Source organism: Odocoileus virginianus, chromosome 5, assembly GCF_023699985.2.
Source record: "Odocoileus virginianus isolate 20LAN1187 ecotype Illinois chromosome 5, Ovbor_1.2, whole genome shotgun sequence".
Lineage (NCBI taxonomy): Eukaryota > Metazoa > Chordata > Mammalia > Artiodactyla > Cervidae > Odocoileus > Odocoileus virginianus.
Window position 1 is genome coordinate 84,003,364 of NC_069678.1, and position 26,051 is coordinate 84,029,414.

Genomic DNA, 26,051 nt, shown 5'->3' on the forward strand with positions numbered 1-26,051 from the left:
GCTAGACTATGCATTCTCAATGAGATAATACTGCCTCCAGGGGAGTTCAAACTGATTCCTAAGCGGGGGAAATCTTACCCTTTTAAGTACAAAGTACAGACGCCTATGGTACATATTTAGAATTACTTTATATCAGTACCATCAAGATTTCATGGGAGAGTGATAGAAAAAATTATCTCAGTATAGAAATTTAATGAAAAAAAGGCTGGCTAGCACTGCCTAGATGGACCTTGATATTAAAGCCTGACAAAGGGAACACAAAAAGAAAAATTACAGGGCCACCTCCCTCATAAACGTAGATGCAAGAGTTTAAAGAAAAGTTTATCAAACTGAATCTACTATTTAGAAAGGATAACACATCATGAAGGAGTTGGATTTATCCCAGGAATACAATATAGGTTTAACATTAGAAAATTTAATCAATGAAATTCTCACATTAACAGGTAAAAGTTCTAAATGACTTCATCATTTCAGTAGCTGTAGAAAAAACTCAACATTTTCTAAAGTCAACATTAATTCCTAATAGAAGCTCTGAACAAATTAGGAATAAAAGAGAACTTTCTTAACTCAATAAAGTCTATCTTTAAAAAACAGCAACTCTTCTTTTTTTTTTTTTTTTTACAGAATATAGCTTTATTTATAGAATTTTACTAATAAAAACATTTACAATCCACATAACTTATTTTCTTTTCTAATATATCCTCATAACTCCCGACTTATTTTAAAAAAAATACTGTGATGGAATTGTAGAACTGTAAAAGAAAATATGAATAATAAAAATCTAACCTCTCTCTTTTGCAAAAATCAGACAACTTTTTGGAAAAACAGCAACTCTTAATCAAACATCATACTAGTGAATAGCTGAATACTTTCTCTCTGATATCATTAACAAGACAAGTATGTCTGCTATTCAAGATAATAGTAAAGATCCAAGTCAGTATAGTAAGGTAAGTAAAGAAATTTAAAGGAATAAAGATGGGAGAGGAAGACACAAAAGTAGCATTATTCTCAGATACAGGTGGAAAAAGTACAAAATCTTCAAATAAATTATTAAAATGAATGCAAAATTTTAGCAATATTGCTAAGTATAGCCAATATATGAAAATAATTATAGTTTTAATACTAGCAATAGATAATTAGAAAATTAAATTCTCAAAAAACATACAGCATTTACTACTAACAGCATCCAAAAATATGAAGTAACTAGCAATAAATATAACAAAAAATGGGCAGGATTTTGTGAAAAAAGTGATAAAACTTTACTTATATACATTAAAAAGTAAATGAAGAGATAGTCTATGATCACAGATAACATAAATATTTTAAGATAGCCAGTTCCTCTCAAATAGATTTATAGAGTCAATGCAACCAAAAATCAAAATCCCAGAAGGAAAAAATTTCTTAAACAGGACAGAAAAACACTAACTATAAAATAGATGATTGATAAATTGAACAGTGTTAAATTTAAGAACTTCTGTTCCTTAAAAGACACTGTTAAGAATATTAAAAAGACAAGTCACAGAGTGGGGAAAAAGTATTTGTGACACACATAATCAATAAAAAGACTTGAAACCAGAACATAGACAATACATGTAAATATGGAGACAGACAACTCAATTTTTTAGTGGACAAAAGACCTGAAAAACCACCAACAAAATAGGAAATTCAAGTGACAAATAATCATGCTAAATTCATTTGTAATCAGGGAAATGCTAATTAAAACCAATATGGGATATCGTTATGCACCTAGTAGTTCAGCAAAAATTTTAAAGTCTGAAAACATCAGGTGTTGATGAGAAGCAAAGGCATTCTCATACAATACTAGTGCCAGAATAAACTGGTACCACTACTTTAAGAAGAAAGTTTGACATTATCTAGTAAAGCTGAAGATCCACATACGCTATAATTTCCTAAATCTCCTCTTAGGTATACCCTATACAAATGAATGCACATACAGAAGAATACTCACAGCAGCATAACTGATAAAATTAAAATACATTCAGAAATAGATATAAATTGGAAATAACCCAAATTAGCATAGAATGGATAGTCTCCTGTTGTATATTCACATGATGGAATAATATATAGCAGTGACAACCTGATTAAAAATAAATAATATAAACATAACGTTTTACAAAAAAGCACTTCCCAAAGTTCATTCCTGGTATGTAATGTTCAAAAATAGACAAAACTAAACTACTATATATATTATTTAGGGATGCGTATCTTTGTGGAGAGGAAGGGGGTTGTGACCAGATAAGAAATGTTCTAGGCAGTTGACAATGTTGTATTCCTAATAGGACCAGTGGTTACATGGGTGTTTATTCAACAACTATTAGTCAAACTGTATTTTTAAAGTGTTACCATTTTTCTGCATACATTCTATTATATTCTGCAGTAAAATATTTAAAAAAAAACTTTGATTATTCCTGGCATTAAAAGTCATCTCTTTGTCTTCTGCCCCATGCAACAATAAAGTGGTTAAATAAATTCTGATATATCCATTTAAAGGATATATGTTATCAAAAAGACAAAGGAAAATCTCTACACACTGATACGGAAAGTGAAAACAATAGGCATAATGGAATATAATTTGAGTTTTAAGAGAATGGAAACTTTTCGGAAAGATAGGTTAAAAAATTGTTGGCAGTGGTTGCTTAGCAGTATGGAAGTGAGGATTTGGGATGAGAAGATAACTTGTTTTTCATCCTATTTTATACTGCTTGAATCCTTTTTTTTTTTTTTTTTACTATGTGCCTGTATTAAGTTAAAAAGCCAATCAGTCATTTCAGTTCAGTCACTCAGTTGTGTCCGACTCTTTGCAACCCCATGAACAGCAGCATGTCAGGTCTCCCTGTCCATCACAAACTCCCGGAGTCCACCAAACCCATGTCCATTGAGTCAGTGATGCCATCCAACCATCTCATGCTCTGTCGTCCCCTTCTCCTCCTGCCCTCAATCTTTCCCAGGATCAGGGTCTTTTCCAATGAATCAGCTCTTTGCATCAGGTGGCCAAAGTATTGCAGTTTCAGCTTCAACATCAGTCCTTCCAATGAACACCCAGGACTGATCTCCTTTAGCGTGGACTGGTTGGATCTCCTTGCAGTCCAAGGGACTCCCAAGAGTCTTCTCCAACACTACAGTTCAAAACCATGAATTCTTCTGCACTCAGCTTTCTTTACAGTCCAACTCTCACATCCATACATGACCACTGGAAAAACCATAACCATGACTAGATGGACCTTTGTTGGCAAAGTAATGTCTCTGCTTTTTAATATGCTGTCTAGGTTGGTCATAACTTTCCTTCCAAGGAGTAAGTGTCTTTTAATTTCATGGCTGCAATCACCATCTGCAGTGATTCTGGAGTCCAGAACAATAAAGTCAGCTACTGTTTCCACTGCTACCCATCTATTTGCCATGAAGTGATGGGACCAGATGCCATGATCTTAGTTTTCTAAATGTTGAGCTTTAAGCCAACTTTTTTCACTCTCCTCTTTCACTTTCATCAAGAGGCTCTTTAGTTTCTCTTCACTTTCTGCCATAAGGGTGGTGTCATCTGCATATCTGAGGTTATTGATATTTCTCCCGGCAGTCTTGATTTCAGCTTGTGCTTCCTCCAGCCCAGCGTTTCTCATGATATACTCTGCATATAAGTTAAATAAGTAGGGTGACGATATACAGCCTTGACGTACTCCTTTTCCTGTTTGGAACCAGCCTGTTGTTCCTTGTCCAGTTCTAACTGTGCTTCCTGACCTGCATGTATAGATCTATAGAATGGAATATTACTTTATAATAAAAAATACACAACAAAACAGATATATCTCAATTATCTGAGTGAAATAAGCCAGACCAAAAAGAGTTCATAGTCTATGGCTCCATTTGTATAAAGCGGTAGGAAATGTAAACTGGTCTATAATAACAGAAACAGGTCAGTGGTTCTGAGGACCATGTTGGGAAAGAATAAATTAAGGAAACTTAAATATGAAACTTTTGCTTGTGGTGGATATTTTCATTATCTTGATTGTGCTGTTGGTTTCATGAATGTACACATGTAACAAAAAAATATACACTGTAAATATGTTCAGTTTATTGTATATTGATTATACCTTTAAAAAACTTTAAAAAATTGCAAGGATCTTATTATCATGAATTGTAGCTTGTAAAAATTTCATTGCCTCCCCAGTTATATTTTACATAGACTAATGTTGAACTAACCTGTGCATTAAGTAGATGAGAGAATCATTCCTACCAAAATGGGACCACATATGATGACTTGAAAGCCCAAGAAGTTTTGCAAGGCCTGATCTACATATGAACTACATTTTACTTAACATTAGTTTTTATTTTTTTGTTGGCTTTTTAACTGTGGAAAATTCTTAAAGATATGGGAATATCAGACCACCTGACCTGCCTCTTGAGAAATCTGTATGCAGGTCAGGAGTACAATTTTTTGTTACAGGTATACATTCATGAAACCAACAGCACAATCAAGATAATGAAAATATCCACCACAGGCAAAAGTTTCATATGCTTTCTTAAATTTAGTCTTTCCCAACAAGGTCCTCAGACAACCACTGACCTGTTTCTGTTATTATAGACCAGTTTGCATTTCCTACCGCTTTATACAAATGGAACCATAGACTATGAACTCTTTTTGGTCTGGCTTATTTCACTCAGATAATTGAGATATATCTGTTTTGTTGTGTATTTTTTATTTTTTATTATAAAGTAATATTCCATTCTATAGATCTATACATTTACCTGTTGATGAACATTTGAGCTGATTATACAATGAAAGTTGCTGTGACATGTGTAACTCTTTACACGGGCACATGCTTTCAGTTCTCTTGGTATATTCCCACGAGTGGAATGTAACAGTTGCATGTTTAACTTTTTAAGACAATGCTAAGCAATTTTCAAAGTGGCAATATCATTTTATATTCCCATCAGTAGAATATGAGGATTATAGTTGCTTCACATTGTCAACAATACTTCATATGGTTAGTCTTTAATTCTGGGCATTCATTGATATTGATAAATTGATAGTGGTGACTCGTGATTTTTGTGTTTTCCTAATAGTAAATGAATTTAAGCATTATTTCATGTGCTTATTTACTACTGTATATCTTCTCTGATACAGTTGCTTTTTAAATTTTTTGCCCTTTTTTTTCATTTATTTTTATTAGTTGGAGGCTAATTACTTTACAATATTGTAGTGGTTTTTGTCATACATTGACATGAATCAGCCATGGATTTACATGTATTCCCCATCCCGATCTCCCCTCCCACCTCCCTCTCTACCCGATCCCTCTGAGTCTTCCCAATGCACCAGGCCCAAGCACTTGTCTCATGCATCCAACCTGGGCTGGTGATCTGTTTCACCCTAGATAATATACATGTTTCGATGCTGTTCTCTCGAAACATCCCACCCTCGCCTTCTCCCACAGAGTCCAAAAGTCTGTTCTGTACATCTGTGTCTCTTTTTCTGTTTTGCATATAGGATTACCATTACCATCTTTCTAAATTCCATATATATGTGTTAGTATGCTGTAATGGTCTTTATCTTTGTGGCTTACTTCACTCTGTATAATGGGCTCCAGTTTCATCCATCTCATGATTCAAATGAATTCTTTTTAAAGGCTGAGTAATATTCCATGGTGTATATGTACCACAGCTTCCTTATCCATTCATCTGCTGATGGGCATCTAGGTTGCTTCCATGTCCTGGCTATTATAAACAGTGCTGCGATGAACATTGGGGTACACGTGTCTCTTTCAGATCTGGTTTCCTTAGTGTGTATGCCCAGGAGTGGGATTGCTGGGTCATATGGCAGTTCTATTTCCAGTTTTTTAAGAAATCTCCACACTGTTCTCCATAGCGGCTGTACTAGTTTGCATTCCCACCAACAGTGTAAGAGGGTTCCCTTTTCTCCACACCCTCTCCAGCATTTATTGCTTGTAGACGTTTGGATAGCAGCCATCCTGACTGGCATGTAATGGTACCTCATTGTGGTTTTGATTTGCATTTCTCTGATGATGAGTGATGTTGAGCATCTTTTCATGCGTTTGTTAGCCATCTGTATGTCTTCTTTGGAGAAATGTCTGTTTAGTTCTTTGGCCCATTTTTTGATTGGGTCATTTATTTTTCTGGAATTGAGCTGCAGCAGTTGCTTGTATATTTTTGAGATTAGTCCTTTGTCTGTTGCTTCATTTGCTATTATTTTCTCCCAATCTGAGGGCTGTCTTTTCACCTTGCTTATCATTTCCTTTGTTGTGCAAAAGCTTTTAAGTTTCATTAGGTCCCATTTGTTTATTTTTGCTTTTATTTCCAATATTCTGGGAGGTGGGTCATAGAGGATCCTGCTGTGATTTTTGTCGGAGAGTGTTTTGCCTATGTTCTCCTCTAGGAGTTTTATAGTTTCTGGTCTTACATTTAGATCTTTAATCCATTTTGAGTTTATTTTTGTGTATGGTGTTAGAAAGTGTTCTAGTTTCATTCTTTTACAAGTGGTTCACCAGTTTTCCCAGCACCACTTGTTAAAGAGGTTGTCTTTTTTTCATTGTATATCCTTGCCTCCTTTGTTGAAGATAAGGTGGCCATAGGTTCGTGGATTTATCTCTGGGCTTTCTATTCTGTTCCATTGATCTATATTTCTGTCTTTGTGCCAGTACCATACTGTCTTGATGACTGTGGCTTTGTAGTAGAGCCTGAAGTCAGGCAGGTTGATTCCTCCAGTTCCATTCTTCTTTCTCAAGATTACTTTGGCTACTCGAGGTTTTTTGTATTTCCATACAAATTGAGAAATTATTTGTTCTAGTTCTGTGAAAAATACCATTGGTAGCTTAATAGGGATTGCATTGAATCTATAGATTGCTTTGGGTAGAATAGCCATTTTGACAGTATTGATTCTTCCAATCTATGAACACGGTATGTTTCTCCATCTGTTTGTGTCCTCTTTGATTTCTTTCATCAGTGTTTTATAGTTTTCTATGTATAGGTCTTTTGTTTCTTTAGGTAGATATACTCCTAAGTATTTTATTCTTTTTGTTGCAATGGTGAATGGTATTTTTTCCTTAATTTCTCTTTCTGTTTTCTCATTGTTAGTATATAGGAATGCAAGGGATTTCTGTGTGTTAATTTTATATCCTGCAACTTTACTGTATTCGTTGATTAGCTCTAGTAATTTTCTGGTAGAGTCTTTAGGGTTTTCTATGTAGAGGATCATGTCATCTGCAAACAGCGAGAGTTTCACTTCTTCTTTTCCTATCTGGCTTCCTTTTACTTCTTTTTCTGCTCTGATTGCTGTGGCCAAAACTTCAAAAATGGGTTGTATGTGTTATTATTATTGAGCTATAAGATTTATTTATATATTTAGATAGATTTTGTTGGACACATTTTAAAAAAAATATTATCTCCCAGTCTGTGCCTTCCTCTTTTATTTTGTTTTTTGAAGAGCAAACATTCTGAATTTTTATAAAATCCAATTTCATACTCTGTGCTCTTCCTGTCTGATAAAAATCTTTCCAAATCCAAGGTCACTAAAATTTTCTTCTGTAGATTTTATCTCCTACATGATCTATGAACTGTTTTGAGTTAATTGTTGTATATGGGTAGGATAGAGGTACTATAAAGCCTAAATTTTCATGTGTTACCTTCACACTGTTGTATCTCACAGTGCACCAAAAGCCTAACCATGAATTCCTCTGCTTTTGCCAGATATACCCCCATCTAACAGGAAAGATTCCCTACCCAGCTAGTTCCCCTCTCAGCCCGAACAGCTATACTCCACCTGGTCCTCAGCTATTTAACAATTGTCATTTCGCTGCCAACTCATGGAATGTTTTAAACAAGCTAGTCATATCCTCCCAGAGGAACAAAGGAGCGCCTCTCCTACTGTCACCACAAAGTTTGTCTCCCGTGGGTCCTGTGAGTTCACTCTGTTCCTGAATACAACCCCCTGCGGCCCTGCCTGACAGGCAGCGTCCACCCCTGGGCTGTGAGTCTATGTGATTAACTAACAGCCACATCTCTGTCCAATGCTGGGTATCATGTGTTTGACTATCTCATAGTATTTAGGGTAGGGACTCCCTCCTTTACCAGTGGGGAAGGGAACTCAATAGAGTTGAGGGAGTTTCTTCTGTTTGTTTTTTGCATATGCCTGTCCAATTGTTCCAGGACCATTTGTGGAAAAGCGCATCTTTTCCCCATTAAATTACCTTCCCACCTGTTTTGAAAATCAATTTACCATACAGATACAGGGCTTTATTTTGTTCCATTGATCTATATATCTACCTTTACACCAATACCACACTTTCTTGATTACTGCAGCTTTGTGGTAAGTCTTGAAAGCGGGAAGAGTGTATCATCCAATTTGTTCTTTTTCAAAGTTGTTTTGGCTATTCTAGTTCCCTTGCCTTCCTTATCCATTTTAGAATCAACTTGTCAATTTCTACAAAAAAGTGACTCTACTGATTACTTTATGCTCAGGGAAATGACAACATTAGCTTAAACAAAAATATAAACGGGAGTGTCACAGAAATGTTATGAATTACATATTATAATAACAAAATCCTTTGTACTGTCTGTTTTAATTCTTCCTGTCCATGAGTTGTAAAACTATGACTTAGTAGTGATCTAAGTGAACTATGATCTTAGCCTTAAGATCATCTAAGATTTCACCTTCAAAACACCAATTTGTTTTATAGATTCCATCTCCTTCATAACTCCTTAGTTCATCTTCCCTTCTTCATTTACACTCTGAGTCTTGTTTTTGGTTCTCATTCTTTAATTATTTATTATTTAACATCTCCTGAAACCCCAGCTTCCAATATGGCCCCTTGCCAATCCATCTCTCCACGATGGCCAGAGTGATTTTTCTAAAACACAAATCAGATCATGCCATGCGTAAGTGCATGTTACTCTTCTCTTAAAATCATTTAGTGACTCTCCAGATCTTTTACAGCAGTCAGTTATTAGTCAATTTGAAATATTTTTATGCCTCTAGTATGCTCCAGGAACACTGCTGGGTGCTGAGTCTAAACTCTCTAGTTTAGCATATGAGTCTCACCATGAAGTGGTTTCTGAAAATATCTCCAGGTGCATTTCTCAGCACTGACTCACCTGAACCAGTATTTATTATGCACTGTCTTCTCTGCCAGAAATGCCTTTCGCTTCTTCTTCATCCAGCTCACATCTACTCAGCTTTCAAAATGCTACTCAATACCACTTCTTCTGGAAGTCTTTTCTATCCATCCTGACTGAGAACCCCCAGGTTCTCTTAGCCTTCTGTGCCTCATTTTACTAAAGAACTTTGCACACTGAGTTATAACCACTAGTTTATTTCTGTCCTTCATTAGCTTCATTTATTTCTTTCATTTTTCTTTCCTTGCAAGTCCAGATCACATTTAATTTGACTTTGTTCCTACATCTACTAGCACAAAGCCTGGCACACAATAGGTTCTCAACAATAAAAATGCTAATTAACATGTGGGGTTTCATTTTAAAGCTATACATATATGAAGCAATCTCATTTCATTTTCATGATCATCTTGTGGAGTAGATTTTACAGATTATGACATTGAGGCTCACAAAAATTAAGTAATTTATTCAAGGACATACTGCTCACAAGGGGCAGAGCAGGTCCATTCAAACCTAAAGTCTATATTCTTAAGTGCTATCAAAATTGGCTTCCTGATATTTTAATGTATGAAAGAATTGATGCATGCATTCTTAAATAAATACATGCATTCTTCAACTGGCCTGCTTCTTATTCAATTCTGTAGTTAATTTTGGAATACCTGGGGAAAACCTTTCTGCAGGTTATGGCTCAGACATCTTTGTGGTTCTGGCTTGGGGTTCCCAAGTTCCAGTTTTCTCAAGAGTGTACTTCTTTCCATGATTAAGTGTGTGATCTGTTCACGGGGGCTGCTCAGAGCCACTGTAGACAAGGCTTCTTGATACATTTCAACTTCCTTTGTTTGCATTTCTGTTAGGAAGAAATAGCAGAAACAATACTGAAATTACAAGAAATGCAGGCAAATAACTAAAAGTAGTGGGAAAAGGTTCTCAAAAGCAGTAGATATTCTTCAGTTCAGTTCAGTTGCTCAGTTGTGTCTGACTCTGCAACCCCATGGACTGCAGCAGGCCAGGCTTCCCTGTCCATCACCAACTCCCGAAGCCTACTCAAACTCATGTCCACTGCGTTGGTGTTACCATCCAACCACCTTATCCTCTGTCGTCCCCTTCTCCTCCAGCCTTCAATCTTTCCCAGCATCAGGGTCTTTTCCAATGAATTGGTTTTTCGCATCAGGTGGCCAAAGTACTAGAGTTTCAGCTTCAACATCAGTCCTTCCAATGAATATTTAGGACTGATTTCCTTTAGGATTGACTGGTTGGATCTCCTTGCAGTCCTTGGACTCTCAAGAGTCTTCTCCAACACCACAATTCAAAAGCATCAATTCTTCGGCACTTAGCTTTCTTTATAGTCCAACTCTCACATCCATACATGACTCCAGGAAAAACCATAGCTTTGACTAGATGGACCTTTGGTGGCAAAGTAATGTCTCTGCTTTTTAATATGCTGTCTAGGTTGGTATTCTAGATATTCTTACTACCTATGTAAGTTTAAAATTTGTCCTTGCATAACTTTTAAAGTGTATTGTTGTTTCAGTTAGTGTTTGCTCTTGTGGCAGGTATTATACTAAGCATTTGAGATAAATTTATCTTATTTAATCCAGTGAGGTAGGAATCATATTATCACTTGTAAGAAATGAGGGCTCAGGCACCAAGAAATCTGTCCATAGTCACTCAGCTGATCCTGCCGAAATTCTTGATGCTTTCAATATTCAGGTAAATGATTATATTCCAGGAGCCTGTCCTTTCAGTTCTTTTACCAGCTAACTTCCAAAAATCTGGTCCTCTATCCCATCTCAGTCACCTACTCTGTAGTAATTCCCTAGACCTTGTCATTAACCTGTATAGTTTCTATAGCCTCACCCTAGCCTCAATTTCAAACATCCTATTCTCCAATCATCCCTCCCACCTCTTTGTACTAGCAGCTCAATTTCAACAATTTTTGACCATACTGGAAACTACCATCCATTTACTATAAAGACTTTTCAACGTTCCTTATGCTATCCCTATTCTCATTTCCTTTCTTACCCAGCTTAGATTCTACAGCCCATCATTAAAATCACTCCCCTGAAAACATTCACAATTCTCTTGCCTCCTTTCCTTCCATTATACTTGGTGACAAAACTTCAACCTGTTTAAACCCAGCACTTCACCAGTGCACTCCAGAAGCTGAATGGAGCTGGAGAACACTGCACAGACAGTGCTTGGTTTCATTTCAAACACATGACTACCAACCAACCTTGAGTGGGCCCCTACTGCTGCTCAGCAATCCTACTGCATTCCCCTGCTTGTCTTTCTCTCTCATTTTCTAGAGACCTAAACCATTATTTCATCCTCCTCTCTCATCAAATCTCTAATACCTCCTTCCCATCCTCACTTCTCATCCCATCCCATAAGAACACCTGACTTCTTATTTCACTGAGAAAAGAGAAGTACTCCGAAAAGAGCTCCCACTAGCTCCCCTTACCAAATCTGCCAGCTCTCCGGTACTCTTCCTTCTTGTGAGATTAAACAAGCTACCCTTGTTCCTAAGGCCAGCCCCTCTCCTTATGCACTGGATCTCATTCCTTCTCCTCTCAAAAAAAAAAAAAAAAAAAAAAGCTCCTGCAGTTGACTCTTATCTCTGCTGCCTCATGGAGCTTTCTTCCCAACTATTCATCTTAGAGACATGGTATAATATCTCCCATTAAAAACAACAGTCATAGGGACTTCCCTAGTGGTCCAGTGGTTAGGACTCCACACTTCCATGTAGGGGACATGGGTTCGATCCCTGGATGGGAAACTGAGATCCTGTATGCTGCACACAGCATACACAAAAAATTAAAAAATGAAAAGTTAAAAAAAAATAAATAAAAGTAAAAACAAGGTAATGAAAAGCACAAAAATTTTGCTTCACACGCGTGTCGCCCTCCAGCTCCTTCACCATTTCTTCATTCCTCTTTGCCGCACAACTTCAAGAAAGGATCAGCCACAGCCATGTCCCCTCCTTCTCCTATCATTCTTTCCTGAATTCACGCATTGGCTTTTGTATCCACTGCTCCACAGAAACAGCTCTCCTCAAAAACACAATGAGCTCCACGTGACCAGATCCATGGTCAATCTCCTGCCTCACTCCACATAGCCTATTAATTGTTCATTACCTTTTCTGAAAACACCTTCCTCATTTCTCACCTCGGGCACCACACTCTGCTAGTTTTCTCTTACCTTTCATGCCTCTCCTCCTCAGACTCCTTTGCTGACTTCTTACCTCTGAACAAGGGAACACATCAGGGCCCAGCCCTGAAACTCTTTTCACTCCCTAGGGTATCTCCTATCATCCTAAGGCTTTAAGTATTTGCTATACCTGATGACTCCCAAATTTACATCTCTAGTTCACAATGCATTCCAGACATAAACAAAATTGCCTATTTGACCTTTCCACTCAGATGTCTAATATCCACATCCAGATGCAGATGTCCAAGAGCAAACTCTTTACTGTCCTCCCTAAATAGGACCTCCCACATCTACCCCATCTGAGTAGTTAGGATCTCCAGTATTCCAACTGCTCACGCCAAAGAGCTTGGGGTCACCAGTAATTTCTCTCTTTTTCTCCCACCCAACATGAAATATGTGACCTTGGTATGTGCTGTGCTGTGTTTAGTCACCTGCCAGGCTTCTCTGTTCATGGGGATCCTCCAGGCAAGAATACTGGAGTTGCCATGCCCTCTTCCAGGGGATCTTCCTAATCCAGGGATCGAACCCAGGTCTCCCATACTGCAGGCAGACTTTTTTTTTACCATCTGAGCCACCAGGGAAGCCCATGACCTTGGTATGGTGGTGGCTTAGTCACTAAGTCATGTCCAACTCTTGCGACCCCATGGGCTGTATAGCCCGCCAGACTCCTCTGTCTGTGGGATTCTCCAGGTAAGAATACTGGAGTGGGTTGCCATTTCCTTCTTCAGGGGATCTTTCCAACCCAGGGATCGAACCCAGGTCTCCTGCATTGCAGGCAGATTCTTTACCAACTGAGCTACAAGGGAAGCCCCAAGGGAAGACTTGGTATAGGGCTCCAAAAAAGACATTATCAAATCATGTTTGTTCCACCTTCAAAAGACATCCTTTAATTACAGACACATTTCTGATGTGATTGACATATGTGTTCCTAAAATAAACAAGGGAATCTGTATTTCACAAAAATGCTTACTAAAAATAATGCAGCTTATGGAAAAATGTTGGCTTGGAGCACTCAAAACCTTTATCATTGCATAGTTAATGCTATAAAAAACACTGAGAATCCTAATTATATCAGTTCATTAAAGAGATATGTCAAATTCCTAAAAAAATTAAGGGAATACTATAGCAAATATAAGTAAACAATATAAAGAAATAGAGGAAAATAGAATGGGAAAGACTAGAGACCTCTTCAAGAAAATTAGAGATACCAAGGGAACATTTCATGCAGAGATGGGCAAAACAAAGGACAGAAATGGTATGGACCTAACAAAAATAGAAGATATTAAGAGGAGGTGGCAAGAATACACAGAAGAACTATACAAAAAGGTCTTAATGACCCAGATAACCACGATGGTGTGATCACTCACCTAGAGCCAGACATTCTGGAATGTGAAGTCAAGTGGGCCTTAGGAAGCACTATTACGAACAAAGCTAGTGATGGTGATAGAATGCCAAATGAGCTGTTTCAAATCCTAAAAAATGATGCTGTTAGGGCGCTGCACTCAATATGCCAGCAAATTTGGAAAACTCAGCAGTGGCCACAGGAATGGAAAAAAGCCAGTTTTCATTCCAGTGCCAAAGAAAGGCAACGTCAAAGAATGTTCAAACTATAGCACAATTGCACTCATTTCACATGCTAGCAACGTAATGCTCAAAATCCTTCAAGCTAGGCTTCAACAGTACATGAACCAAGAACTTCCAGATGTATACTCTGGATTGAGGAAAGGCAGAGGAACCAGAGATCAAATTGCCAACATCCGTTGGATCATAGAAAAAGCAAGAGAATTCCAGAAAAACATCTACTTCGCTTCAATGACTATGCTAAAGTCTCTGACTGTGTGGATCACAACAAACTGTGGAAAATTCTTAAACAGATGGGAATACCAAACCACCTTACCTGCCTCTGAAAAACCTGTATGCAGGTCAAGAAGCAACAGTTAGAACTGGACATGGAACAGTGGCCAGGTTCCAAATCGGGAAAGGAGTGCGTCAAAGATGTGTATTGGCACCCTGCTTATTTAACTTCTATGCAGAGTACATCATGTGAAATGCCTGGCTGGATGAAGCACAAGCTGGAATCAAGATTGTCAGGAGAAATATCAATAATCTCAGATATGCAGATGATACCACCCTAATGGCACAAGTGAAGAGGAACTAAAGAGCTTCTTGATGAAGGTGATAGAGGAGAGTGAGAAAGCTGGCTTAAAACTCAACATTCAAAAAACTAAGATCATGGCATCTGGTCCCATCACTTCAGAGCAAATTGATGGGGAAACAATGGAAACAGTGGCAGACTTTATTTTCCTGGGCTCCAAAATCACTGTAGACGGTGACCACAGCCATGAAATTAAAAGACGCTTGCTCCTTGGAAGAAAAACTATGACAAACCTAGACAGTATATTAAAAAGCAGACACATCACTTTGTCAACAAAGGCATAACCAAAGCTATGGTTTTTCCTATAGTCATGTACAGATGTGAGAGTTGGACCATAAACAAGGCTGAGCACCAAAGAACTGATTTTTTTGAACTGTGGTGCCAGAGAAGACTGTTGAGAGTCCTCTGGACAGCAAGGAGATCAAACCAGTCAATCCTAAAGAAAATCAATCCTGAATATTCATTGGAAGGACCGATGCTGAACCTGAAGTTCCAATACTTTAGCCACTTGATGTGAAGAGTCAATTCAATGGAAAAGACCCTGATGCTGGGAAAGACTGAGGGTAGGAGGAGAAGGGGGTGACAAAGGATGAGATGGTTGGATGGCATCATTGACTCAGTTTGAGCAAACTCCAGGAGACAGTGAAGGACGGGGAAGTCTGGCAGGCTGCAGTCCATGGGGCAGTAAAGAGTTGGACATGACGGAACAACTGAACAACACAGCAAATACAGGGAATTCCCAGGTGGCACTAGTGGTAAAGAATCCGCCTGCCAACGCAGGAGACATGGGTTCTACCCCTGGGTCAGGAAGATCCTCTAGAGTAGGAAATGGCTTCCCACTTCAGTGTTCTTGCCTGGAAAATTTCATGGATGGAGAAGCCTGGTAGCTGCAGTCTATGGAATTGCAAAGAGTCAGACTACGACTGAGCACACATACACAGATACATAGCAAATAGAGGACTCTGTCTTCTTTTTAAAAATCAGGTTTGCTGTAAAGATGAGATCAAGAAGGAGCTGAGTCTGCAGGGTAAAAAAAAAGGCAAAATGAAAAGGACTAGGAATATCTTTGCAATAAGCACTTTCAAGGCAAAATATGTGGCCAAACAGCTCAGAAGAGGAAAGTGGGATGAGTGGGCTTTAGGTATAAACTCCATGGCTTGCTGGTGAACCCAAATCATTAATATGCTGGGGTTTACAAATCATTAATACGCTGGGGAAAAGGGTATGTGAACTTCCACATGTAACTCCCATTGTAGTGACATTACTGCCCTATTTCCCAATCCTTCATGAGCTAATTAATTTATTCTAGTAACAGAACACAGAGGAGCTTTTGCTTCTTACAGTAAGGCAGATTAGAGCACTCAGTGACCTTGCAGCTGAGAAAAACTAAAAATGCCAGGAAAAATTAAAAATTCCTAAAATGCAACCAGAATATGAACAAAACTAGAATGCAAGCTTTTGAGGCAGCAGAAGAAAACCCAGTTATCCAATGGAAAACAAAAAAGGGGGGAAAAATGAAACTAGAGTGAAGCACAAATGAATTACATCTTATGATTAGCTCAATTCACTCTGTACCTGAGATTTAAAATACAGAAAACTGTCCATCACGGACCCTTGTGAAAGAAAGTTCTAAAATGAAAAAATGGAAAATGATTCCATATAGGATATCTGAAATGAAAGAAAAATGCTAAGCAAAGAAAATAATAAATGTGTGGTAATTATAAATATTTACTGGCGTAAAATGACCCCGTGGCGTGCTGCAGTCCATGGGGTCACAAAGAATCGGACACGACTCAGTGACTGAACTGAATTGAAACCTAAATAAATACTGACTATTATAATAAAAGCTAATTTATGGAGTTAAAAAAAAATACAATATTTTAAAGGGGTCCTGTCTGTATCTTCCTTTGTAGCTTTGCAGTACTTAATAAACATTTCCTGAGCCCTTAACATGCTAGGTACTTTACAAGGCTGGAGTTGTTGAGAACACAGAAACCAGGGAGACTGGGACGTGACCTCTGCCCTAGGAGAGCTGACACAGGTAAGGATGACCTAGGGCGGTAAGTGTTGTAACTGACATTAAAGAAAATAACCATTCTGCACTCTCTCACACACATTTCAGGATATTTCAGAATACATACCTTAAAAAGATAGGCAGAAAATAAGCCTAAAACATTACAAATACTTTTCTTGAGGTGAAGGGTATGTAGTAATTTTTTTCCTTCCTTCTGTTTTTATACATTTCCCGAACTTTCTATAATTCTCAAACTCTACTTATTAGAATTAGAGAAAAAATTTACATTTTTTACAAAAGGAAAAATTACCTGGTTTGAGTTGGAGCTCTTTAAACTCATGTCTAGGGTGTTTGTGTTCCCTTTCATAACTATGAGAAAATGCTTCTTTTTCCTCTGGTAAGTCACAGACATGGTTTGCATAGTTTTCCACCTAAGAAGAAAATAATACATTTTCTTACCAGACTATTAAGTCAAAGAGTCATTAAGAGATCACCATACTATTAATGTTTATAATGTGAGAAATAAAAGAAAACTCAGCTTTGCTTAAGCGTGGACTCAGTATCTAATGTCCTCAGTATTTGATGTCTCTCCCTAAACTTCCTGTTGTCATGTTATCAGACGCTGTTTCCCCACAGATAGGATGACACATCACCACAAATTTCTGAGAAAATCACAATCTCTGATTTTTTTTCCATTAACAACTCAGGTTTCAAATCAAGTCTCCTTATCTATGGCTTAGGAAATACTGTCATGATACTCAGGGACAGAGAAATATCTACACAATAATTATTTATACTCTTAAGCAAAACTCATGATTACGGTGTCTAAAATTTTTTTCATTCATAATAATTGCTTGTTTTAATTAACTATTAATTCAAATTAAAATTATTACATAAATTATTTTTTAAGGTGTTAAAAAATGATGAAATGTTGATTGGAGTTTTATTACAATAAACTGTTGGGTATTCTTTAAAAATAGTTTCTGATTAATAGGGCAGCTTCACAAAAGGCACTTCTATGTGGCTAATAATAATAGGTTGAAAGCAAACTATATGCTCCAGGTACTCTGTTAAGGACGTCAAATACTGAGTTTTCACCACAGTCCTAGGACACTGTTATCTTCTCCTTTATAGGTGAGGGAGGAGGTTGAGAGAGGCTGAGGGAGTTACATTGTCGAGCAAGACAAAGGGAGGAGCTGGACTTCACACTAGGCCAAACTGTTTAGAAGTAGACTACCAAAGTAACTGCATCTTGCTGAATTGTGTTGAAGCCTTCTGGGGACAACTGCTCAGAATATGAACAAAAAGCTGAATGGTATAGTAGAAGGAACACAGAACTGAAGCCCGACTTTATCACTTCCTGGTATGATTCAGTTTCCTTCTCTTTAAAATGGCAGGAACAGTACTATCTATTTCTAGTACTTGGTGGGTGCCAAGTACTTATCAAATACTTGGTGGGTGCCAAGAACATATGTGAAATGTTTGATACACATTGTGTGTATACCTCACAAATCGTTTTTAAGGAGTTATTATCAGCTCTAAACTACAGAGGAGAAATTTTAAGCTCAAAGAAGTAACTTGCTCAAGGTGAACACAAGAGAGTCAGTGCCAAAGGCAATTTTTCACCCTAATCTGCCTAACGTTAAATTTTATGGTCTACTATGCTAATTGCCCTCTTAAGAGTTTGGAAATCAGACTGCCATCTAAGAGTTAACTTTAAAAATCAACAAGTTAGCTGAACTGAGCTGTCAGAACACAATAGAGTGATCTGCAAGTGACCTGAGAGAATTTATTAACTCATTTAAAGAAAGTAGCTTAACTGGGCAAGCAGAAGAGGCTGGTTGTACACTCAAGGACTTTGTCAAAAATATTTCTTGAGGTGGCTCATTTGCTTTAGTTTTTTTTCTTTTTTTTCCCCTTTCTTTCTTTTGTGTGGTTTTCGAGAAATACCAAATAGCAAAACGGCACTTTATAAAACTAAAGAAGATGTCTGCCTAGGTAGCAAACAGGATATAAAGCCCAACATTAGAGAAGCAATGAAATGTCCCTTGTTAATCAAATCACAGTGATGTTTAACTGCTGTTGAGCTTAATACTTAAAGATACACTGTAAATAGCCATTCCTCCAAGGCAAGGAAAGGTTGGATCAGCAAAGAATTAAAGAGAGTTGTTTTACTTATTTTTATTACCTTTTATTTCCAGAAAGAGAAATACAATTTTGTCCTTATACTGGAGTTTTTTCTTTATATTTTGAGAAGTTGGAAATAACTTTATTAAAGGAAATTTAAGTATCTGGAGTAAAAAAAAAAATAAAGTATCTTATATGTAAGAATGTAGGTTAACCAGTACTGGACACATCAAAAAGAGTGATTAAAGTGTCAGAAGTGTCATTATATGCTCCCTTACTGGCCTGGTACTGAGGTTCTAGGATACAACAGGTCCAGAAACAAGGGCAGGTATGATAGTCTGATTGTAGAAATATGGTTATCTTAGCTGGTGCTCTACAAATTCAGAATCGTTTCATTTGCTCAGCAAGTAAACATTTGATTAAAATTTGGCTTCCTATGTAGTGTGTCTATAGAGGAAAAATGCATCAGCCACAGGATATATGTGTCTGGTTCCTTTGGTAGTTATATTTCTTACTGCTATTTAAAACGCTGGTTCGATTTTTCTACAAACTTTTCTGTGAATTTGGTCAATACAAGGCCACCTTTGAGAAGCAGATCCATTCCCTATAGGCTGGCTAGTCAGGTTTCTAAATCTACTAGCCAGAAAGTCAGCTAGAGGGTTGGTTATTGAGATAAGGATGAATTTACTAAGATAATGAAAGCCACCTTCAGCAGACCTATTTCGATATTCAACCAGTCCTCTCTGGGCCATGTCCTGTATATGTACTCTATTGGAAACCAGTACAGACTGTTGATATATTTCATGGGAAAAAAAAAGTGTACATATGAGTGCTTTGCAAACTACACAGTGATATTCAAATATCACTTTTAATATGTTAACATAATGGAAGGATGATGAATAAAACCACAGTTTGTTTTTTTCTTCCTTTTTGGCCACATGGCGCAGAACTTCCCCAACCAGGAATAGAACCCTTGCCTCCTACAGTGGAAGCACAGAGTCTTAATCACTGAACCACCAGGGATGTCCCAAAACCATGGCTATCTCAAAATTATGATATTAGTTCTTACGTCTTTAATTTCTTCCATGTGCTTCGCTGACAGCTCTTCTAGATTTCTGGAAGCAGTCATCGGCCTGTCTTTGCTGTAACAAGCCCCAGACAAAACAAGAGTTGTTCTTCTGTCAAGGCAAGTGGTTCAATTCCTTCTTTCTCAGGATGGTGAACTAAATCTTCTAATTGAAATTTTCCCTTGATAAAAGAAATAAGCATATGTATGTATGTACAAACACATACAAACATACAACTGAGCATACAAGAAATCTGTTACGTTTATATGCTTAGAGTTAGACTCCTTACAAAGTATAGCTTAGTTTCCCTATTAATTAACAGTTATGTTATCAAGTTATAATGAGCTGCTGCTGCTGCTAAGTCACTGCAGTCATGTCCGACTCTGTGCAACTCCCATAGACGGCACCCCACCAGGCTCCTCTGTCCATGGGATTTTCCAGGCAAGAGTAGTGGAGTAAGTTGCCATTGCCTTCTCCGTTATAATGAGCACATACATTAAATAGCTAAAATACAAAAAAATTAAAGATTTGAAGAGTTCTATTATATCCTCTAAAACAAGAAATGCATGTGTTAAAAAACACAAGCTTTCTGCCTGCCCAGTTCTGAAGTTTGTAATTTAATAATCTGAAAATCTCCCCAAGCCCCCTTGCAATGTTATAAATCCCAAAGTAGTTTTTGCCTTTTAAGTATTTAGAAATAAAAGGATTCCTCTGGGAGCTAGAAAGCCATTAATTCTGTACTATCAAGGAATTATTTTGCTCCTAGAGTGTCTTGTAACTTCTGTTGACATCTAAGTCATTTAGCTCACTTCTAAAACTTCTTGATCTAAGCCTGCCATTGATACTGTCTTTAATTTTTTTAACTTGAAAGTAGTCATGCTACATAACAGCTTGCACTACATGGTGTCAAAGAGATAAATGTTTGCTGATTGATGGAGTGATATAAGTGTTATGAGAATCACTAAAGCATCACAATGAAGAAAGCCAGTGGAGGTGATGGAATTCCAGGTGAGCTATTTCAAATCCTAAAAAATGATGTTGTGAAAGTGCTGCATTCAATGTGCCAGCAAATTTGGAAAACTCAGCAGTGGCTACGGGACTGGAAAAAGTCAGTTTTCATTCTAAACCCAAAGAAAGGCAGTGCCAAAGAATGTTCAAACTACTGCACAATTGTACTCATCTCACATGATAGCAAAGTGATGATCAAAATTCTTCAAGCTAGGCTTCAACAGTACGTGAACCAAGAACTTCCAGATGTTCAAGCTGGATTTAGAAAAGGCAGAAAAACCAGAGATCAAATTGCCAACATCCGCTGAATCATAGAAAAAGCAAGAGAATTCCAGATAAACATCTACTCCTGCTTCATTGACTATGCTAAAGACTTTGACGGTATGGATCAAAACAAACTGTGGAAAATTCTTAAACAGATGGGAATACCAAACCACCTGACCTGCCTCTGAGAAACCTGTATGCAGGTCAAGAAGCAACAGTTAGAACTGGACATGGGACAATGGACAGGTTACAAACTGGGAAAGGAGTACGTCAAGGCTGCATATTCTCACCCTGCTTATTAACTTATATTAGAGTACATCATGTGAAATGCTGGGCTGGATAAAGCACAAGCTGGAATCAAGATTGCCAGGAGAAATATCAATAATCTCAGATATGCAGATGATACCACCTTTATGGCATAAAGTGAAGAGGAACTAAAGAGCCTGTTGATGAAGGTGAAAGAGGAGATTGAAAAAGTTGGCTTAAAACTCAACATTCAAAAAACTAAGATCTTGGCATCTGATCCCATCACTTCATGGCAAATAGATAGAGAAACAATGGAAACAGTGACAGACTTTATTTTCCTGGGTTCGCAGTCATGAAACTGAAAGACACTTGCTCCATGGAAGAAAAACTATGACACACTTAGACAGCGTATTAAAAAGCAGAGACACTACTTTGCTAACAAAAGACCATATAGTCAAAGCTCTAGTTTTCCAGTAGTCATGTATGAATGTGAGAGTTGGACCATAAAGAATGAGCGTCGAAGAATTGATGCTTCTGAACTGTGGTGTTGGAGAAGACTTGAGAGTTCTTGGACTACAAGAAGATCAAACCAGTCAGTCCTAAAGGAAATCAATCCTGAATATTCACTGGAAGGACTGATGCTGAAGCTGAAGCTCCAATACTCTGGCCACCTGATGAGAAGAGCTGACTGGTTAGAAAAGACCCTGAGGCTGGGAAAGATTGAAGGCAGGAAGAGAAGGGGATGACAGAGGACGAGATGGTTGGATGGCATCACCAACTCAATTGACATGAGTTTAATCAAGCTCCGGGACATGGCGAAGGACAGGGAAACCTGGTGTGCTGCAGTCCATGTGGTTGTAAAAGTCAGACATGACTAAGAGACTGAACAATTGTGAATAAGACTTGCTGGTATAACCAAATATATTAATGACTTTTAACTAAGTTAATGTGACCCAGATTATAGGGAAAGTGTGACTGTTACTGAACTGCAGTTAGTCTACATAATCATGATCAGTTTTGCTTTTTTAACAGCAAAACTATGTTTTGATTATTTTTATCTTTTCTTGATAAGTTTTCCAGAGTTTCATTCTTTTCACATCAACAGCTCTTGTGGATGATATATAAAATGCTAATTATCATCTGATACATTAAAGAAAAAAAGGATCCAGATCTGAATTTTAGTGCCCCCATGCATCTTCCCCATGACTTAGAGCTAAAAGTCTTCTTGTGCTCCTCCTCACCCTACTCCCATCATCTGGTCCCCATTCATATCCTCCTCCCTACAAGGTCTCTGAGCACTATTCAGTTCCTTGTGGTTTTAGTTCTGAGTATTAGAGGACCCAAGACACTAGAAATACATTTGGCAATATAGAAGAATGCTTGTTATAATAAAGAGAAAAAGTAGAACATAAAGGTATTATTACAACTATGTAAAAATCAGACACATAAGAATGGAAGCAAATACATCAAAATGTTAAAACACAACTGTGATAAATTGGTGAGATTATGAATAATAAGAAAATAAATGTTTGGATTCTTACATGTCCTACACTGTGAGTTGCTTGCCCCCAGAGAGTAGCATATGCCCCGTCACCCTACCACGTTGTGGGGTAGAGCGGGGCAGTCTTAAGCTGGAGGAAGTTGAAAGGAGAAGTGGATGGGGGATATTGAGAATACCATTGCATTCTGGCTTCTGGGAAATCTGGAGTATCGGAGGGTAAGCAGCGATACAGGAAAAGGAAGCTTGTCTGGTCAGGAGGGTGGTATAGGATGCAAGTCAATAGCCAAGTGTATGACTCATCCAAGCTCCTAGACCAAACACCCTTCCAAAGCCAGAGACCTTTAACCTCCACGCTACTTATTCATCTAAGCCCGTGGCTTCCACTGAGCTCTTGTCATAACCTAAACTACTGTTGAAATCCCACAATTCTAAATTCCAAATGTCCGACTCTACCACCTTCAGCTCTTTTGTGTGTGTATAGTAAATATACGAAACTTAAAATTTACCATTTTAACCATACTTAAGTGCAGAACTTAGTGGCACTGAGAACATTCACAGTGCTGTGCAATCGTCACTGCTATCCATTTTCAGAACATTTTCATTATCCCAAACATAAGCTTTGTATCCATTAAACAACAAGACCCCATTTCCCACTCTCTAATTTCTGTCTCTATAAATGTGCCTATTCCAGGTACCTCATATAAGTGGAATTATACATTTGTCCTTTCGTTCCTGGCTTATTTCATTTAGCATGTCTTCAGGTTGCACCCTCTTCATAGCATGGATCAGAATGTCCTTCCTTTTTAAGGCTGAATAACATTTCACTGTGTGTATTTTGGTTACTCATTCATCTGTTGATGGGCACTTGATTTGTTTCCAGCTTTTGACTATTGTGAATAACACTGCTATGAAACACTGATGTAACAAGTATCTAAGGCCCTGCTCTAGTTGTTTTGGGCATCTTCCTAGGAATGGAATTTTTGGATATATAAATCTATGTATATTAACTTTTTGGAGAACTGCCATAAATATATAAAAAAATAGCCATAGAAATGGGTGTGAAGTTGTTGCTCTCTTAAACTATTCTACAATGACAGTTGAAACCTCCAGTCCCTGGACCATTACATCCTGTCTCAAACTACCAGATACTCTTTGGCTTCACTTATTTCCCCCTCAAGCCTGGACCCTACTGTGGTCCATCTCAATCAGTCTCTCATCAATGTTTCCAATTATCTAACCCCTTGTCCCATCTTCCCCGCAAATCCAAACTGGGGGAAAAGTTTGACCATTTGACTTGTCTCTACCTATTTTAGTTTGCTGAGTGCTGGGAGAGAAAAATGAACAAGTATGCAAACTGGAGCCACTACAAATCCATGGTCTGCCGCCTGAGCCAAGCTTCTCTACTTGCATAGGCCATTCCATGCACTTGGCTAGTTTCTGCTACCATTTCACTCAGTAAATATTCAGAACTCCACCTCTCCAATCAAACTCCAAACCTCACCTCTTCCCTCTGTTGGCAGATGACCATGTCTCCCACTAGTAAGAACTAAGGCCATCATAAAGCTGTCAGCTTCTTCGATGACCACCAATACACCAACCACCATTTTTAGAGATCCTGCTCCTTTTCCCTTCTCAGAGGAAGAGTTTTTCCATTCTCTTGTCCAAAGCAAATCCCTTGACCTGTGTTCCAGATCCCATCTCGGATTGCTTCTTTTTTCTTTTCTGTTGGCTCACTATCTCCCTCTCAACTGATGTCATGTCCTTAGGTTAAGATGTCTTTGATGGTAAAAATAAAGGTATAAAATAACTCTCCTTTGATCCTACCATATCCCCCTCTCAAGTTACTGTCCTCTTTCTAATCTATCTTACCCTTCTCAAGTCACAGCCTTTGGCTTCTGCTCTTATTACTGTACTCATACTCTCATTCAGCAACAACCCTCAAAATGCCAAATTCAACTGGCTATGTTTCTGCTCTTTTTAGGAGTGGTATCTGTCCACTCCTTTCTGTTCTGTGATGTCACTTTTCCTGTTTTCACTCTTACCTCCCTGGCCTTGCCTTTCCTGTCTTCTTCCTGGGCTCTTTAACAGACACGTCAAACGCCACCATTCCTAAGAACACTGCCTTTGGCTCTCCGCCCTTCTTACTATCGTGGTGATGAACTCCTCGGGCAGGGGAGTCTGACATGCCTTGGTCCAATCCTGGCTCCACCACTTTCTAGTCATGTGACTAACACAAGTCATCTAACTTCTTTAAACTTTGATTGCCCCCAAATAGAATGGATATAATAGTAATGCCAATCTCATTGGGTTATTAGGAGAATTAAACAATAATCCATCTCTGCTAAGCACCAGGTCTATCTAGAAAAATTGGCAAGAAACAAATACACTGAAGTTAGAACAAATATAAATAAGTAAATGTAGCAGAAATTGCCAGTTTTCCTTCAATATATGTTCTTTTTAAAATATCTATTTAATTGATCGATGATTTTGTATTCTTTTTTCCTGCAGAAATATTTTTTTTTTTGTACTGGTCACAAGGATGCCTGCCTTCTGCTAGATACACCCATGTGACTAAGTTCTGACCAATAGGATGTAAATGGAACTGTGGGCCACCTAGTTTAGCAAATGTCCTTAAAGGAAATGGATGGCCTCATCCTCTTTCTTTCCACTGGCCAGAATGCAGACAAAGGTAGTTTGAAGCTTGAGCATCCATCTTGGACACCATGATGTGGAAGCCACAGGCCATGGATGATATACTATCATGAGAGTAGAAATCTGAACCTTTGGCAATTTCAAAATGCTGCCCTATCAGTTCTGGGGTGCTTGCTTCTTGACTTTTATGGACTTCTATTTTTCAAGCCATTATTTTTTTTTTTATCTAAAAAAATTATTTCTATTGACAAACACAAGTCTTAAAGGGCAAGAAATGACCAGAAAAAGCAGCTTCAAAAATGCAAGGAAGCAAAGTAAATGGGAAAACAAGAAAAAAAAAAAGATAACTCAAGTTTACTAATACTGAAACTTTCAACAGGCAAAGTTTCATTTTTTAGAATTTTGAGAGCAACTCATTTGGAATTTTAAATAAATAAGCTTAAGTTTATTCACATCTTCTGGTCCATCAAGCCATTATTATTTTGAGTTTTCTGGCCTTTACAGCTGACCAATTCCAACTACTTAGGAGGGTTATTGGAAGAATAAGATAGAAGTGCATATGCTGCAAACAAGGAGATCAAACCAGTCAATTATAAAGGAAATCAGTCCTGAATATTCATTGGAAGGACTGATGCTGAAGCTGAAGCTCCAATACTTTGGCCACCTGATGCA

At 37.9% G+C, this 26,051-nt stretch overlaps 1 protein-coding gene across 7 annotated transcripts in view; it reads right to left on the bottom strand.

The window, feature by feature from the left end:
- The window catches only part of CCDC30 (coiled-coil domain containing 30), a 119,872-nt gene that overhangs the window by 89,415 nt on the left and 4,406 nt on the right, over positions 1–26,051 (bottom strand). For 5 of the 7 annotated variants that reach the window (XM_070468330.1, XM_070468328.1, XM_070468333.1 and 2 more), the window contains 3 exons: positions 19,711–19,889; positions 16,825–16,945; positions 9,798–9,985 (listed from right to left, as the gene is read on the bottom strand). In XM_070468330.1, the coding sequence (XP_070324431.1) occupies positions 9,798–9,985; positions 16,825–16,945; positions 19,711–19,770 (369 nt within the window). In that variant the 5' untranslated portion in view covers positions 19,771–19,889. Of the gene's footprint in view, positions 1–8,679; positions 9,554–9,797; positions 9,986–16,824; positions 16,946–19,710; positions 19,890–26,051 lie in introns of those variants that run through there. The other 2 variants (XM_070468334.1, XM_070468332.1) reach the window with 2 other exon arrangements.